At 41.5% G+C, this 18,871-nt stretch overlaps 2 protein-coding genes across 2 annotated transcripts in view; both read left to right on the forward strand.

Moving 5' to 3' along the window:
• Positions 1-1,052: 1,052 nt before the first annotated feature.
• Positions 1,053-11,372, forward strand: bco2l (beta-carotene 15, 15-dioxygenase 2, like; the record flags this gene model as incomplete). The annotated part of the gene is made up of 12 exons (XM_084552035.1): positions 1,053-1,094; positions 3,133-3,310; positions 3,577-3,788; positions 4,272-4,387; positions 4,531-4,633; positions 4,868-5,008; positions 6,547-6,707; positions 7,019-7,189; positions 7,546-7,683; positions 8,374-8,556; positions 9,995-10,105; positions 11,256-11,372. Exons 1-12 carry the CDS (start codon positions 1,061-1,063, stop codon positions 11,370-11,372), a joined length of 1,665 nt encoding a protein of 554 aa, XP_084408161.1. The 5' UTR covers positions 1,053-1,060.
• A 2,576-nt stretch (positions 11,373-13,948) lies between these two features.
• LOC311493088 (GDNF family receptor alpha-2-like) overlaps positions 13,949-18,871 on the forward strand; it is a 51,565-nt gene continuing 46,642 nt past the window's right edge. The window contains exons 1-2 of the mRNA XM_084551627.1: positions 13,949-15,734; positions 16,970-17,326. Of these exons, the coding sequence (XP_084407753.1) occupies positions 15,683-15,734; positions 16,970-17,326 (409 nt within the window). The 5' untranslated portion in view covers positions 13,949-15,682. The remainder of the gene's footprint in view (positions 15,735-16,969; positions 17,327-18,871) is intronic.

Below are 18,871 nucleotides of genomic sequence, written 5' to 3' on the forward strand. Positions count from 1 at the left end.
GTACTGATGTTAACAGAAGGCCTTCCTTACTTTCACTTTTCGATTCTTGGCAGCGCAGTTCATTTTGATGTCTTTGCTTCTTGCGTTTGAATCCCCATGCCTTAAAATTCCCAGGTTGGGAACTACAAATTTGATTAAATCTCATGAGTACATCATGACCCAACTGGCCCTCTTACAGGTCTTGTACATACTTGTTCAGTGAGAGAGAGAAAGTAGCATGGGAATAGTGGGCCTAGGGGAAAAGGCTCTTACCACATACATATAAAACTGCTTACTGTTATCTAATTGTACATTTATAGAACACTTGAAGTTTAGAAACCCACATCTTTTTTTTTTTTTTTTTTTTTTTGGCTTCTCTTTGTGTCACGTAGTCATTTTTACAACATTTTTTTTTACAATCCATAATTATGTCTGGATTAAAACAAGTCTTAAACTTGTACACGCATATCTGCAATGTTATTCACAGTAATTTGGTGTTGGAACTGTTTCTTTTCTTTTTTCTTTTTTCTTTGCAGTGTTACTTAGCTAGAATGTAATATCATGGAACTTGAAAATGCATGCATATCACAATTGGGCACATGAACAGAATATTCCACACGCAATTAACAAACACTAAGGCTTGTTAAAAACTTCCTCATCATCTTTGTTTATTTATACAGCAACTCTATGTTCTCCCTACTTGTATTTCAGGGCTGCACAGGGCTGAAGCTAATGAATCAGTTCAACACAGTCCTACATGCTGTAACGTTTACAATTATTATGGACATTTGGTGTAATTTGATTTATTACAAACGCACATGAAACCTGAATGTGCTGTAACACATGCAAACTGCACATGTCTAGACAATATTGGGTGACATTTGGGTGACTAAAAAGCAGCTAGATCAATAAATATACTATGTCAATAAAGGATCGCTTTATTAGTTTAGTCTACATTGCACTGTTGCTGAGTACCTGAAATCTCTTCCGTAACTTGGATCCAGTGGTTCAAAGGTTATTTTTCTCAGGGCTTATATAAACCCTGTGTGTTGCTCTGATTACAACCACAGAACGACCAGCCATGTCGAAGACCGTAGAGCCCCAGGCAGAGAGCTGTGAGTAGAAACAATCTTTCGGATATGATGACAACATATGCACATCAGTTTAAGAATGAAAAAGGACCAGGCCAAATATTATATTTACTTCCAAGTCATTGATTTAATTATTTCTAAAGACAATTGTGAAGGAAGCTGGTCTAATCTATAAAAGAAGGGAACCTTTTCCTTTGTATTCCTTTTCATTGTATAATAAAAGGTATACATAATTTGTTTTAAGTGACTGGTGACTTCACACTCGTGCTGTTTCTGCATAAGGAGTAAACCTGATCAGCCTGCAAATCCTGATTTTTATTACCTTTGAAAATGCACATCTAACGGAATCAAAATCTTAAATATAAGTAATAAGGCGCAATGTGTGACCTTTTTAAAGGTATGCATTTTACATTTATCCAGCCAGTCACAATGCCAATCTGTTGCACTTAAAATAAGTTGGCATTCTCCACTGTTGGTGCGTCAAGGACTCCCATTGAAATCAGAGCTAGTGAAAGAATATGGACAATGTCTCATTAAAAGCTTTTAGTCATTCTCAGCTGTGACTAAAAGAATAGCTGACAGGTTTCTACGCAGCAAGAATGAAAAGAACAGAAAATAAAATGATGTGCAGGATTATGATAGTGAATTCCAACAAGGTCGTTTATTTGTATGCTGACATAGTGTTGGTGCCACAAGGAAAACACGAGGAAAACAATTCATTAAGAAACAGCTGTTACAAATTAATGACTGTGGTAATTGTGATTATCCAGAAATATATCCAGTAGTATATATATATATATATATACATACATGCTCCTTAGGTTAATTGGTGATTCTAAATTGGCCGTAGGCGTGAGTGTGAATGGTTATCTATCTCTCTGTGTTAGCCCTGCAATAGACTGCCGACCTGTCCAGGGTGTACCCTGCCTCTCGCCCAATGACAGTGGTTACAGAAAATTAATGAATGAATATACATAGGTATATATATCTAGAAATATATATCTATATATATATGTATACCTGAAGCTATTATCCACAACTGTTCTGGGCTCAGCAGTGTTGCTGCTTTGTTATCAAGAGACTCAATTTTGAATGTGGCAGAAGAAAAAGCACACACCCAGGCATCGTTTGCAAAGCTGCAGTAATCACATTCAAAACTCACAAAGTCAACATTGTAAGAGATCGTTACAGCCTATAGTGGTTATCTCTCTATTGCACATTCTCGTTTTTATTGTCCGCTGTACTTGTCATGGGACTGAACAAGACTCTATTCTCTGCCGATTGGTTGCAATAACTGTTCGCGCGGTCAGAGAAGCTCTGATGTTTAAACCTGAGCTCAGCATGTGGTTCCGTATTGAACCTCTGTGATTTGCTCTTGCTAATCACGTAACTCTCATGTATATTTTACTGTCTCCATTATGTGCGGAGGTATGAGGCAATGAACAGGGATGGATTATTGAAAAACAGATAAGGCAGCAGTGCTGGTGTCATTTATAGTGCATGACCCCAGAGAGTCATGAGTTCACACTAGCAGGAGCTGTTACAGTAGAAACTCTCACCTACTACAGAGCTGTTGCTGTAAGTGTCACAAGACCATTTTCAATTACATGCAACGTGTTCGATTAGTTTGTTTGTTTTTATGAAAACATATGGAAACAGAAAGATAGATGTGCTGCTGTTTGTAATGAAAAATGAGGTTTTAATAAACTCTTCCATAAAAATAAAGTTCATCAAGACCTTGTATGCTAATCAGCCACATGCATGATAAAACCTGCTTTTTGCACAAGTTGTTCTTATATCACTTCCCCATTCTCACTTGTTCAAAGTTCCAAAGCTGTAAATCCTACACAACACATCATTATGCATATTGTTGTGGCGTGTGCATGAGAAAGGATGAGAAAGGCTGAGAAAGTTGGTTGGAAAAGTGTGAGGTTACAAGCCAAGTGCTGTTCAGGCGCTGCTCATGTATCATCTTCAGAGATTTTTGAAGATAGTACTTCAGTCAAAACGCAACCTTTCAGTAACCTCCTCTCCTCTCCTCTCCTCTCCTCTCCTCTCCCAGTATCCAGTAGGCAGAGGTGTCCACAGGCCAGTGGGCTGGAGAGCCTGGCGCCTCTGGTAAGTTCTGTGGCAGAAACCCCTGATCCCATCCCCACCACCATCAAGGGAACTATTCCAACCTGGATCAATGGGAGCTTCCTGAGAAATGGCCCTGGGAAATTTGAATTTGGAAACGACAGGTATTTGAGGAATACTATGAAAGAATATTTTACGAAGTGCATAAACTCACTCAGCTTTATTGGGATGATAGTTTGAACACATCCTTGTAGAGAGAAATGAGGGTTTTCCCCTCTCAGTGTTTGATTAACAAAAGACTGATTCCTCAAATAATGAATATTTTTCAGTCTCCATTGTCCCACAGAGCTCACATCCTTGCCTCTCTCTATTTTTTTTTTTTCTTACGCAAACACCCTGGTGGGAAATGAATTGTCTTTTTCTCTCTCAGATACATCCACTGGTTTGACGGCATGGCATTGATGCACCGCTTTCACATCTGTGAGGGCAATGTCACCTACAGCAGCCGCTTCCTCAGAAGTGACTCATATGTCCAGAACTCGGAGAAGAACCGCATCGTGGTTTCAGAGTTCGGGACATTAGCCATGCCCGATCCCTGCAAGAACATCTTTGCACGATTCTTTTCATACTTTCAGATCCCTGGTATGTGTGTCTGTGTGTATGTGTAATTCACTTCAGTGCAGCATAATGTCCTAAATGCATTACTAAACCATTTATTTATGCATATAAGTAGCAAGGTAGCTCTACCATATTAGGCATAACTCAAATAGACAGAGGAAATAGTATATTTATATGCACCATACACATAAACTGTATATATACTATATATTCTTCAGTGCTCATGTCCTTGAAGTGGTGTATTGTGAAATGTTTTTGCAGACTAATGAAAGCTTTTGTTACATTTTATCATATTTTTTATTGAGATAAAGGGAAGACAAGTCAATATCTGTGTGTACGTGTAGCTGTGTATATATAGATCAATCTGAAGCATGACATACAGCTTCTGAAATATTAAGGGGAAAGGAACAGATTTAAGAAAAAGTTTCCAGTTACATCTGTGAGAGAGATGAGTTTCTCTGAAAATGCTATATTTAATATGTTCCTGACATCCATATGTGTGAACAGAGGCCACAGATAATGCTGGTGTGAACTTTGTCAAGTACAAAGGAGACTATTACGTCAGTACGGAGACCAACTACATGAGGAGAATAGATCCAGAAAGTCTGGAGACAAAGGAGAAGGTGAGGCAGATATTACAGATTCTATATATTAAGTCTCCTTTCAGTGTTGATGAATAATCAGAAGAATTTAAGTTACTAAGATGGAGGCAATAATTATGAGAAGGACAATGAGGAGGATGATGTGTTTTTCATTTCATTATCAGGTGGACTGGAGTAAGTTTGTCGCTGTCAACTCAGCCACGGCTCACCCACACTATGACCGTGAAGGAGCCACGTACAATATGGGAAATTCCTATGGCAGAAATGGTAACCTTACCTCTCCCTCATGAATGCCTGCATGTTCACTGACCTCAAACCAGATTATTATCAGCTTATAGTTTTCTGTAATATTACCCAGACCTGGTGAGCGTGCGTTCAGCTACTTTGGCACTGCTGAACGAGATGACCTGAAATCTGTCACAACTGTATCCACATTTCAACAAACTGTGTGTTATACATCCTCACAGCTTTAGCAACATGTTGTGTTTCTGGAATTGCTAGGCTTTTTCTACAACATCATCCGTGTGCCTCCTCCTGAGGAGAATGCAGCGACGCAGGACTCAGCAGACCTGACTGGAGCCCAAGTGATCTGCTCCATCCCTGCAGCCGAACCCAGAAAACCTTCCTATTATCACAGCTTTGGTGAGATGTACACACAACAGCAAAATAAAAACGCCTTCAGTTGTCTGCATGGCAAAGGCAAAGTGAAATTAAATTCTATGAGAGATTTTGGAGTGAGATATTTTACCTATTGCCTGCACTGACCAGGTGAAGCTGCCTCACAGGAACCCTTTTCGTGCTAACATTAACTACTGTTTGAATTCTGGCCTTGTCCTGCTTCTTCTTGTCAATCACAGTTCCTTTGTCTTTCTGTTAATCTTCTCACTATCTCACTCTGTCTATAACTCAATATATACAATGCCACTCAGCAAGCTATCCAGATTTTTTGTATAGGCCTACTGTTTTTCTATGATTCACTCAAACTTTTGAGGATCATTTGTAGACAGCTATGTTTTGTGGAAACAGCTCTGCTCTTTGAGGGAGTTCTCAAAAGAATCCCACCAGGAACTAGATTTCTGCTGGGAGAACTAATCCCCCTAATAAACAAACACATGAACACTGGATCTCAGTGAAGTCAACAGTATCAAAAGCTTAGCGCATTATTTAAAGGTTGGGGAGGTGGAGGAAACTGCGGCAGAGAATTACTGTATCAGCAGACAGAATTCAGGTTATAATGTTCTCACAGACTATGAATGGAAATTAGCTGACAGTCTAACAGTTAATGAAGAGGCCACTGATGATTGAACGCTAAACCGGTGCCTGTCAGAATTCATTCTTTCCCTTATCTGACAAAGATATAGCTCTATTTATTTAGTTGCACTGCACCAATACCGTGATTATATCTCAGTCTCTATTGCCAGTGAACCACCCATGCCCTGCCAGACTTACTGGCACCAAGAAGAAGCAGGGGAGTATTGTACAACTATTCACGGCATACCACATATTACATTTTCCCAGAAGAGTTACAGTACATGGGGGTTATGTTTAGTGCCAGTTTGATGTGTTTATGTGAGAAAACAATGTTTCTGTCTCGTGTTTTCCCCCGGAATTGAAGCCAGTGTCAGTCCCAGGACAAGAAAGATTAAATCTGCAAATTGACAGAAAGGTTAGAACTGAATGTGACTTTCTGATAAGTGAAGAAGTGTCAAACAGCACCATTTATGCATTTTGCAAACCATCAACTGCTAATCCAATTAGACAGCATGGCCACACACTAATTGCCTAGAGGTGATCTTAGGTTCTGGAGGGCCCTGGGCAAAGACATACAGTATGTGCACCGTCCCCTGTCCCCTGTCCAATCTAACAAAAATATGAAATCTAGATAGAAGGGGGGGCCATCTATTGCTTGGTTTGCATGTCTTGACGGTTCACCCCTGCCTTACAGAGATACACACTGGAAGTCACAACAGAAATATGTTGACACGTCACATGGCCCTTCCAATAATGGGCTGAAATTCCTACTTCATACATGAATGACACACCATATGTAACCACAATGAAATTCACCATCCCAACATAAGTCCACTATCCACACAGTAAGTCCATAACATACAACCTTGAAAATACATATGTGTTTGATTGCATATACCTTTCCTCCTGTGTGTGCCCTACCTCTATAGTCATGTCGGAGAACTACATCGTGTTCATTGAGCAGCCCATCAAGCTGAACGTGATGATGATCATGGCGTACAGAATAATGGGAAAGAGCTTTCACAAGATCATGTCCTGGGAGCCTCAGTATGGCACCATCTTCCACCTTGTGGACAGACACACCGGCAAGGTTTGTAAAGATAAATTTACTTCACGTGTACATAGCTACAACAAAACGTGAAGCAGGCAACATACAGCTGATGAACAGTTATTTATTTTGATGAAGTCACACTCTAATGGTGCAGCCTTTCTTCATACACTGCCGTTCTCAATTTTTTTCATCTCATTACACAGCATATCCATTAAGCATGCAATAACAAACTTTCAAAATGTTAAGGTGCAACACAATAATAGCCTTGTCGGCAAATGTTAAGAAGAGGACAGCAGCTTCATCTTGCTTGTTCAACAATGTTTTTATGTATATTATGTCCGGTCTGACAGGAGAGTGAAGTCAAGTACAAAGCAGCACCAATGTTCACGCTGCATCAGATCAATGCTTTTGAGGACAATGGGTTCTTGGTGATGGACTTGTGCTGTGGGGACGATGGTGAGGTCATTGGGGACTTCACCCTGGAGAACCTCAGAAGAGAATCTGGAGAGGAAACAGACAAGGTGAATGCAATCAGTTTGCCACAACACAAGTGTTTTTCATACAGTGTATTACTCCATCCATCCATCCGTGTCGGTCTCTGAGGCGTAGATTGTTAAATTTGACATTGTCTTATTTTTTATTTTACTTACCACATTACAGATGCGATGAACTTCTGAATTCCCTGTGATTTCATATGTGATTGAAGTAATACAGAGTGCACTGCTTCAATCAAAACAAACGCTGATCAAAACATTAAAACTGTGTCAGTGCTTTGCATCTGTGTGGGATTGATATTTGTTCCTGAAGTTGCAATGCGCTGTTTATTCAAAGGAGCCACAATTACTGTTTTTCATGTCTGTCTGATGTCTTTTGGCAGTTTTACAACTCATTGTGCAGAAACCTCCCAAGGAGATACGTCCTGCCTCTAAATGTGGATGAACAAACTCCTTTGAACCAAAACCTTGTCACTCTGCATAACTATACAGCCACAGCAACAAAGACACAACCTGGAGAGGTACGATTACGCAGCATGCAGAGTGCAGTTATGCATTTATTAAGGCATATGTTTTACCGTACATTACTGTTTCAACTGAGATCAGATAAGGAATCAGGCCTATAATCAATGCAGCCAGTTCACTCCCACACACTCCGTGTTATTACCCAGCATGATGGGATGGTTACGTTACCGTCTGCAAGACAGTAATTTCATGAGATAAAAATTATGTCCACCATGCAGCTGAACAATTGTCTTTTAACAGCTCATGCGTGGCCCACACACGCACTCAGTGTCCACCATTTTCTTAAGGCAGAACAAATCTGAAAAAAAAGGTGATGTCTTAGTTGTCATGACTACCTAAGTGACTCTGTCCTCAGTCTCAGTTCTCAGAGAGAATGGCGCTATACGTAATAGGTGAAATGCAATTGTTGCAGTCACTGAAAACAGGCAGAAATATATAAGCTGGTCGCTGCAATCAAAAGTACATACATGTATTTTATAATGAAATGAAAAGAAATTGATTATTGAACTATGAAATGTTCGGGTATCCATTTACCCGTTAGAGAGAATAATGCAGTATTGATTTCCTGTGCTAACAGCATAACAATGTAAAGATGCACCGTGAGGTAAATCAAGTCCACTGGTGTGCATCAACTTCTGACTGAAATGTTTAACTTGCACTGATTTCAGCAAAATTTCGACCTACAGGTTTACATGACGCACGAGGAGCTCCACAGTGATGAGCTGCTGCAGTACGGCGGCCTTGAGTTCCCCCAGATCAATTATGAGAAGTGCAACGGCAGACCTTACCGCTACTTCTACTCCTGTGGCTTTGGACACGTCTTCGGCGACTCCCTGCTCAAAATGGATGTCCACACCAAGGAGCTTAAGGTTCCCTATCAATCAGAGAGCGCTTAGAGAGACCTCATTGTTACCTGGGTCGGGTATTACCACATCAAAGTTACACTATATTACCAAAAGTATTCGCTCACCCATTCAAATGATCAGAATCAGGTGTTCTAATCACTTGGCCTGGCCCCAGGTGTATAAATTCAAGCACTCAGGCATGCAGACTGTGAAACAAGACATGTGTGAAAGAATGGGCCGCTCTCAGGAGCTCAGTGAATTCCAGCGTGGAACTGTCATAGGATGCCACTTGTGCAACAAATCCAGTCGTGAAATTTCCTCGCTCCTAAATATTCCACAGTCAACTGTCAGCTCTATTATAACAAAATGGAAGCGTTTGGGAAAAACAGCAACTCAGCCACGAAGTGGTAGGCCACGTAAAGTGACGGAGAGGGGTCAGCGGATGCTGAAGCGCATAGTGCAAAGAGGTCGCCGACTTTCTGCACAGTCAATTGCTACAGAGCTACAAACTTCATGTGACCTTCAGATTAGCCCAAGTACAGTACGCAGAGAGCTTCATGGAATGGGTTTCCATGGCCGAGCAGCTGCAGCCAAGCCACACATCACCAAGTGCAATGCAAGGCGTCGGATGCAATGGTGTAAAGCACGCCGCCACTGGCCTCTAGAGCAGTGGAGACGCGTTCTCTGGAGTGATGAATCACGCTTTTCCATCTGGCAATCTGATGGACGAGTCTGGGTTTGGAGGTTGCCAGGAGAACGGTACATTTCAGATTGCATTGTGCCAACTGTGAAATTTGGTGGAGGAGGAATTATGGTATGGGGTTGTTTTTCAGGAGCTGGGCTTGGCCCCTTAGTTCCAGTGAAAGGAACATTGAATGCTTCAGGATACCAAAACATTTTGGACAATTCCATGCTCCCAACCTTGTGGGAACAGTTTGGAGCGGGCCCCTTCCTCTTCCAACATGACTGTGCACCAGTGCACAAAGCAAGGTCCATAAAGACGTGGATGACAGAGTCTGGTGTGGATGAACTTGACTGGCCTGCACAGAGTCCTGACCTGAACCCGATAGAACACCTTTGGGATGAATTAGAGCGGAGACTGAGAGCCAGGCCTTCTCGACCAACATCAGTGTGTGACCTCACCAATGCGCTTTTGGAAGAATGGTCAAAAATTCCTATAAACACTCTCCTCAACCTTGTGGACAGTCTTCCCAGAAGAGTTGAAGCTGTAATAGCTGCAAAAGGTGGACCGACATCATATTGAATTCTATGAGTTAGGAATGGGATGGCACTTCAGTTCATAGAATGAGTAAAGGCAGGTGAGCGAATACTTTTGGTAATATAGTGTATTTCTGCTGCTGTTCTATCTATCACTGAGAGGGCAGCAGTGGGTTGGGAGTTGGTTTTCTGACATGAAACAGTTCAGAGTGAAGGGTATGTTTGTGTGATTTTCCCTGACTAGGTGTGGCGTTATCCTGGCTTGTACCCGTCTGAGCCTGTCTTTGTTGCGTCGCCCAAAGCTACTGAAGAAGATGATGGAGTGGTCTTGTCAGTCATCATCACACCCAGAGAGGTAATTTTGCAGCGAATGTGTACAAGGGCATGTGGCGATGCTGACATTTAAAGATGCAGCTAATTCAACATTCTTATCTGAAATTTGAGGGAGCGCAGAAACCCTCCACCATTCAGTGACTTGAAGCAAATTACTGACAACGAGACGTGAAACACTTTCCTGCGACAACTTCTGATCAGCTCTGCAGCTTAGCTGTAATGAGAGCAGACTGTTTTAATTTTCTCAGATGATTTGATCATTACCTATCCTATTACCAGAAGGCCCACCTGCTCTCAAAGTGGAGAGCTTCATCTGTCCATTAAACTTCTGCCAACTAGTAGAACAATGGGCACGACATGATGGACCACCGATAGGCCGTAAAATTATTATCTCAGACACCTTTGAGTGAGAGTAATTTTCTGTTTTATTCACAAACATTACACTTTCTATTATGACTATGCGGTTCTATCTCTCAGCTGGCCGATGTGGGTGTCAGGGAGGGGATTTTAGTTACATGATCGGATTCACTTTCTACTTTGTTTTTCCCAATTTCAGGTATCTAGATGTTCAAACTTCATGCCCTGTTGACATGACTGTTATCCCTATCTCACACAATCTGTCTCCCACTAGGCCTAACAACCTAAAGTCATCAATGCGTGACACAAATAGACATGCAGCCAAGAATAACAAGACTGTAAATGCAACAAAACAAATAGAAAACAGACCAAACTGAACCTACTCGACCGTGTATTGTTTAACTAAATCAACATATTAAGGCAAATCATGTATAGACCAGAATTATATGGCTTCAGTTAATATATAATCTACTGTAATATAATGAATTTTGGATGCACGCATTTTATGTTTTACTTTAGCCTCAGCCATTTCCATCTACAGTGGAGAATTTTTCTCCCACAAGCAGCTTGAACCATTATTAACTTTACTTTGAGTGATGCTGACGTTATATGGTATCTTTGCGGTGTGAGATTCGTAAAGAAAAATCAGTTACATAACAACAGACTTTCTCTGCAACTTGAGCACCATATATATATTTCTGCTGTGCACGGGGAAGGTAAATCCGTTGGTACTTTCACTATCATTATGTTTTGAAGGGTGTTCTGTGACCTTATTTTTACATAACGCATTTGATCTCCTCCCTATCTGTATCCAGGAGAAAAGTAGTTTCCTGCTCGTTCTGGATGCCAAGACCTTCACTGAGCTGGGCAGAGCTGAGGTCCCTGTCAATATCCCAGCTGGGACCCACGGCGTGTTTAACAAGATGGTCTAGATGTGCCGCTGCTTGCAACTCTGTGGCAAATTGCTGAAACTGAACCAGCAACCAGCCACTTTATCCACTGAAAAGAATATCTCCGTTGATGCCGTTGCCTGTGAAACTCTTGAACTGTAAAAGACAGAAGGAAAGGAACAGGGGGAGAAAACTGCAGACTCGTGCTATTTCTTTGTGTTTGCTTGGTAGGAATAGGTGCATGTCCTCAGTTTGCTGCCGTTACAGTAAGAAAGATGACAGTCTTTTGGACAATAACAAGGCAACTAGCCCAGCATGGTATCAGCACACAGATGAAGATTGTCCTCTGTGTGATCTTGTAAGAATTTTAAAAACCCCTTTAGGCACCAAATGCGTAATAAGGCTACTTACTTGGAAGGACTAATATTTTCAGTAGGAAAAATGCATTAAAATCAGTACACACATTAAAATAAAATATGTTTCCCTTTTTTCTGTTAAAACGCAAAGTGTTTTTGCCTCATCACACCACTGGAAACGCTATACTCCCAGGGAGAACAGAACAGCACTTAGGATACATAAAAATGCATCAGAGAAAATTCAATTTATGTCACAGTAATGTGATAGAAATGGACAACGTCTGAAATGCCTGGAAAACAAATGGATCTAACTGGTCGATAGCCTCCAGAGAGTCTAGCGGAGGTCACATCAGAAACGTTGTTCTGTCCGCTCAAAACAACCCAAAACAAAGTTGTCATATACACAAACACTGACATTTGGGACCATATGTGTGAACAACGGCCGCTTGTTGTTTCACTGCAGCAGACTGTGAGCTGAACAGAAAAGAGAAGATTATAACACACAGGCCCTGCATATTATGTGAAGTAGCCTAAAGCTGCATTTGTCACTCCACCATCTCCACAATCGACTTATTGACTGGCTATTTTCTTTCTCTCATTGATTTCAAAGGACTGATTTGAACTGACTTTGGGCACTGTGTGGAAGCTGAGAGGTTTCATATATATTGTCACTCAAATATTTTTTTTCCTTATTTAATATTTCAATATTGACTTTTAGTCAAGAATTTTAGTGGGAATATTTTAAAGGTATTTCACCGACCTTATCAGACAGGGGTTTGACTTTCAGCTTCGTATAACACTGATGTGAATAAAATAGGAAGGAGCAGAGCTATAATCTATTGTTTAAGTGACTTTAATGCTGGGGATTATGAACACTTATGTTCTTGTCATGTTCTCCGCTCAACTCCGGCTGTGTTTTCTAATAAGCATGCTGTACAGGTCTCCCAAGATACACATTAATTAGCCCATAATTCCTAATCTAATCAGTCGTGCTTAACCTCTGTGAGTGCTTGCATGTGTGTCTGCATGTGTGTGTGTGCATATAATGTATTCTCGGGTTCATTAGTGCTCTCTCCAATGGGCTTGACCGGCAGAAAAAATACAGTAACCTTTTCCCTCAAATAGATCTCATGCTACACTTTATGTTATCAGCGTTGCCCAAATTTAACGAATCATCAGATGATGAGGATCGATGGCTCAGTCAAGGTGTTATTCTAGATAGTTAACACATTACCGGTTAAATTTGTAGGATGTGGAATTTAAATGACGGTCAAACACACTGGCCACAGTCATCGCTGAAACATGCACACACTGAAATAAATAAAATCACATGCACATTTATATGCCAGTCTTTCAAAATGACAGTGTGGGCCTTCTTATTTTATAGTAAGCATCTCAAACGTCCTTCTGTCTCACTAAGCACAAGTTATTGCGCGGAGTCTTAAATATGACTGTTATATGTATCATCATTTCATATCCCATGAACTCACGATGATACCATCTATATTCACCATATTAGACACACTTCTGAAAGGCGGTGAGTGATTTCCCTCAGCAGTGAGAACAGTGTCTTCCATATCCAGATTTGTCATTCCCTATCTTCACGGTCTCGAGCAATCTTGTGGGAGCACACTTATCTGACATATGGATTACGTGCATCTCCCTGCATGCTCTTTCCACTGTGCACATAAATATATGCTTATTTATGAAAGAGTGTACAGATGTGGTACCATGCAAGTGTGTGTGTGAGCGTGTTTCTCTGTGGGCTAATTCTACACGTGAAAAAACTGCAGATGCTTTATGAAGTCAGAATGGAGCAATTAAATAAGCACAGAGGGGGGTGAATCCTGCAGTGTCATCAAGAATAAAATCCAGGCCCGGACCTGACAAGAAAAAAAAAAAGAAAAAAATGAGGCGAAGGCTTATCCATATTGCACACTATCTTTGACAGACATAATGTGATGCCTCAATAAGAATTCGCAATGCAAATGTAGCTGTAGCTGTTTCATTCACTGTGTATGCAGCTAATGTCTCTCCCTTGATTTCATGCCTTTTTGTGTTATTAGAAATGTCGCCTTGCTTCGGAGTCTACTGCTCAAGCAACTGTAAACTTTATACAGTTTATGCAACTGATCTTCAGTGAGAAAATATTTGAACAACTCTCTGTTCTCTGCTCAAATAAAAGAATAAAATTGTCTGGTGTTTGGAGGAAACGCTTGAAAAGCAAATGGTTTCACTGAAATGTGCATGAGAGGAATACCAGTCAGTGCAGCGCTAATTCAGGACAGATGCACGATGATGCTTTACACTGTCGTCATAATGACAGCAACTTCAAACTCGAGAGTGGAGAATAAGGCTGGGCCAATATGGGCAGAATGGGGCTGATGTTGCCATTATAATAGCAAGCTCTTTTCCCTGTTGGATGAAAGCCTGGACTGACAGTCAAACATCATTACAAGCCAGTGGCCCTGCCATTTGTCACTGTCACGACCGCTAAATAGAGACTTTGTTTTCAAGATTTGTAGAGATTTATGACATTCTAGACACCATTTAAGCAGCGATGCACAACATAGTCATTTTGTTTAATGTGAAGCCACTTTGAAAAATGGCAGATTCTGCGGTTTGTGGGCTTTGCTATTTCCTTTGAGTGTGAATATAATATGAGACATTGTGTTCATTTTTTTTTTGTAAATATCTTTCTTTCAATCAGAGGAACCACATATGTTTTGTGAAGTGTTGGTTTATTGTTGAAATAAATGGTGACATTTCCATCACCATTGCCGAGTCCACCTTTGAACCCTATCCTTAAGAATCATTTGCAGAATTCTGTGGGTTGTGGGAATGAACCCCTGATGTCAGCCAGAAACGAATTGGCCGAGTGACCTTGCAGAATTCCTGAATAAAAGATTCACTATGTGTTAGCTGACTGGACAGTCCTGCTATGAGTGCAAGTTGCCAATACACTTATTATCTCTTCAGAATTCCCTCCTTGATATGATGCAGTTGTAGCGTCCTCTCTTCTACAGATGAATACTAAACAGAGCTGCAAAAACTCTCTTAAGAAAAGAATACCAATAAGAAGGATGCATAGCCTTTCACACAACATCCTTTAGCAGTACCACAGGAAATATAATAAACAGGCCACACAGGCCAGGTGGGGTCACTGTAGTTTCACATGCTGAAGACCACAGGTGCATCTTCTCCCAGCAGGAAAATTACAAGAATGCTGTGGCGATTGTTCTGTGGGGGTAACATTTATTATTGGGCTTCTGTGTGCCACGCTTTCCAATGAGAGCGTCCGTCTGCAGCGCCCTCTGTCGACACGCAGAAGCCCCTCTTTATAAACTGCTGTGATGCCTCGACACGCATGCAGTCAGTGAAAAAGGAGCGTTCACTCCCTCCAGAGGAGCGCAAAGCTTTTTGACAGAGCCAGTGGTGAGGAAGAAAAAAGAAAAGATTCCTGTCAGCGTTTAGTAGCACTTTCAGATGAGTTCTTCAGAGATACTGGCAGATCATTTTACGCCAGTTTGAGGACTGTTTTAGGGACAAATTTGTCTCCAAGGATCAATTGGAGCAGGCAGTCTGAGTCCCTTATAATGCGGAGAGATCAAGTCTCAGTAGTTTGTCGGTATGTACGCAGCGCAGAAGGACCCCGAGAAACTGCTTTCATGGATTGACTGACTGATTGGTGTCTTGATTGCCATTTGGTCTTTTTTTTTCTTTTTATCCATTTCAGGGGATTTTTCTGTGTCGGGGTTAGGCTTTTGTTGCCAAAAAATTGTGGATTATTATCTTATTGGGAGTCGAGGATTATTTTTCTTTTTTGGTTGAAAGGGTGCGTGTTTATTTGGGAGTTGGATGAGGATATTGATTTTTTTTTTTTAACAGTTAGACTACGCCTGGGTCAAGGATCCGGAGAAGGGAATTAACCTTTCAAAAGGTGGAAATATTAGTCTAATTGGACCACAACTCATCTCTCCCGCCGCTGAGTCCAGCATGAAGTCTCTCACTGTGTGGATGTGCGTCTGCATCTTATTTCTGCTCCTAGGTAAGAAGTGGCATACGGACATAACACGTGCAAATTGACCGCGGATTGTGAATTTTTTAGGTCACAGAGGTGCATTATTACATCAGTAGTTATAGTTACAGAAGAAAATGTTCATGTATTCAACCACTTTTCTCATGCAGGGTTTGTCTGAGAGCGCAAGGTTATTCTGCTTTTGTACTGTGTGCAGTACAATTCAGATGGGCGTTCGCGTTAAAGGCGGACGGTTTGATTAGATTATGTTTGATTTTTAGTTACGGACGGAACTTGATCTGTGCGACTCAGTCGTCTGTATTTGATCCATTAAACATCAACAGGTTCCACCGTGGACATAAAAAGCTCATTGGAGGAAAAAAAAAGAGAGAGAAAAAGATCAGTCAGAAGAACAGATTCCTGAGTGATTTCTCATTTACACATTTGGGTTTTCTTGCTGGAATACGACAAAATCCACCATCATCATCTTTCTCGTCATCATGGTCATCACAGTCATCTTAACCATCACAGTTGTCTTTGTCGATATTTTCCACACTGGCGCGTAATTAAAATCATCTGACTGACACAATCATTTTTACACTCAACTTCACGCAACTCTTTTCTTACCCGTCGCTGAAATCCCCTCTTCTCCGCCGAGCTCAGTGCACCAGATCACCACAAGGGGTCTCTCTTGTCATTTCACCAGAACTGTGTGCTTTGGTTCGTGTCTTAGGGTGCGTTTGAATCTTGACTCCAGTCAATCGGCAACACCTGACTCTCCCTTTGGATCTGTGTTTACTCAACGTGTGCTCATTTTCTGCTCACCTAGATGCAAATTAAGTGCAGTTCTTGATTACGTGCTCGCTTGACATGAGATAATTAGATATTCTTCAATGAACAAGGCTTTGCTTTGGTAAGATTTTGCAAGAATATTAAAGGTGCAGTCAGATTTGTTTTGGCGCCTCAGATGCACCAATGTCAATACAGGTATGCAAAACACCGTGTTTAAAGTGAATGAGTCATAACAAGACAAGAGGTTTTAATGTGAACCAGGCAGAATATAAACTTTGATAAAAGACTCTTTGGCATGTGTGTACATATAATAATGCATCAGCCCTGTTTAAGGGACCACATACAACTTGTTGCATGAACAAAACTAAATATTTATGATAAATTCAAGCACAAAGTCCTGCACACATTTATTTGCAATGTCTGAGCCCCCATTTTCTTGTCACCCCCACACCTATCTCCTTGTCCCTACCCAGATGAGGCAGCAAGTTCTTTGGATGGCCCCTCAGCTTTATCTGCGTCCTTAGCCAACAGTGCTCCAGGATCTCCAAGCACTGGGTCTGAGCATGGAGCTCAGCCAGAAGTGGTGGATTGCATCCAGGCAAATGACATGTGCAATCAGAACTCTTACTGCAGCTCTCGGTACCGGGTGATGCGCCAGTGCCTTGTGGGCAAAGAGAAGGAAGCCATGCTGGATAGCAACAGGGAGTGCCAGGCCGCCTTGGAAGTGCTGCAAGTAAGCCCTCTGTATGACTGCCGCTGCAAGAGAGGCATGAAGAAGGAGCTGCAGTGTCTGCAGAACTACTGGACCATCCATATGGGACTTACTGAAGGTAGGAAGCAGATGGTTTCATGGTCTAGGACAATCCCTGTAGCATCGCTATTAATTGTGCGGCAGTGTCATCATCAGTAATAAAAGGATACCTCTTTAAGTCATGCAGCTTCTTTGTAAAATAGTTGTTCATGTAAAATTATCACTTTTCTTTTTTAATTATTTGTCAGCTTATTATGGTCAGTCTCTGTCTCATTTGTCTCCTTCTGTACTCCCTCTGTGAATTCAGCTCACACCATGTTTTAGCTGGAGTTGTATTGCAGAGCTCAGCATGAACCTCACGGTCAAGAACAACACGACGCGCATACAACAACACCCATGTTCACTGCTGCAGTAACTACTGTGAAGTGAAGCCGTCGCTGCAGATATCCACTGCACCGTCACTGATATTAATGTGTATGACTTTGCTGTTTCTCCAGCACTGTAACATTTATTTTAAATGAATCTTCCGATCCCCAGCACCAGAGTGTTTTTTTCCAAGCAAAGACAGTAAGGATGTTTACCACACCCACTGTTGATGCCCTATTCCCTGATGTCCTCTTGTAGTGATGCCCAGAAGGACTTGATGAAAAATATATGTACACTTCCCTACTTTCCTCACCCTCCCAGATATAATGGAGCTATAATGGGATTACATTAGGTAGACCTGTTATGGTAGACTTATTGGTTTTCACCTAAAGTGTTCCATTATTCCATGTAATTATGTTACAGTCATATAGCGCAGTGGTCCTTATGTGTCCACTTATGCTGGACTTAAAATGGCACTCTTGTTGTTAGATCCCAAACTTGTGGTTTTTACACTGAAGCAGATGCCTGGGCTGACATTAGTCTTTGTCCATCCAGAAGGGTAAACCGCACACAGTTTTCTATTAAGAGGAATCTGACTGAATCAGAGCTGCTTCAGATGCTGCATCCTGGGCATCACCCTAAAAGGGGACCGTAACCCAAGAGTGACATTTCACAGCGCTTCTACATGTGGTCAAAGTCCCTGTGACTGATGTCAAGTGTCCATGTAAACATGGAGGACATAATGTACTCGCCTGCTTTGACACATGTGGTAATGGAGGAAATGTTGCAAAGACTCTAAGCTTTGAGCATTCTGAGCTTTTGTGTGGTGATCCGTGAAGTGACTCGCCAGGCTGACTGCTCATAGCACCAGCTACACTTCATCAGACTGATGGTAGCAGAGGGTCCCTGACATGAGTTCAAGGGAAATGTAATGACATGGATGTTCCTCAGGCCTTCTGCTTCCCTTCCTGTTATTCTTTCTTTTTCGAGCTCTTTCTCCTTTGTAATGATATTTCTGTTCTCCCTTCAGATTCATATCCTCCTTCTCCTTTCCTTAACAAATACAGTCAGTCAAAGGGTTTATGTTTGAATGCATCATGTAAGTTGTGTTGCTGTCATGGATACAGACCTCCTCTGCCTGCAGTGGGCTATGTCCTTCATGGAGCACTCGTTTCTTTCCGAAGAATGCTCCTCAGCCATGTCCCGTTTTGGCCTTGTCGCCCTCGGAGATAAAACCCGATTTAACACACAACGAAAA

This window comes from Chelon labrosus (assembly GCF_963514085.1).
Source record: "Chelon labrosus genome assembly, chromosome: 9".
Taxonomy (NCBI): domain Eukaryota; kingdom Metazoa; phylum Chordata; class Actinopteri; order Mugiliformes; family Mugilidae; genus Chelon; species Chelon labrosus.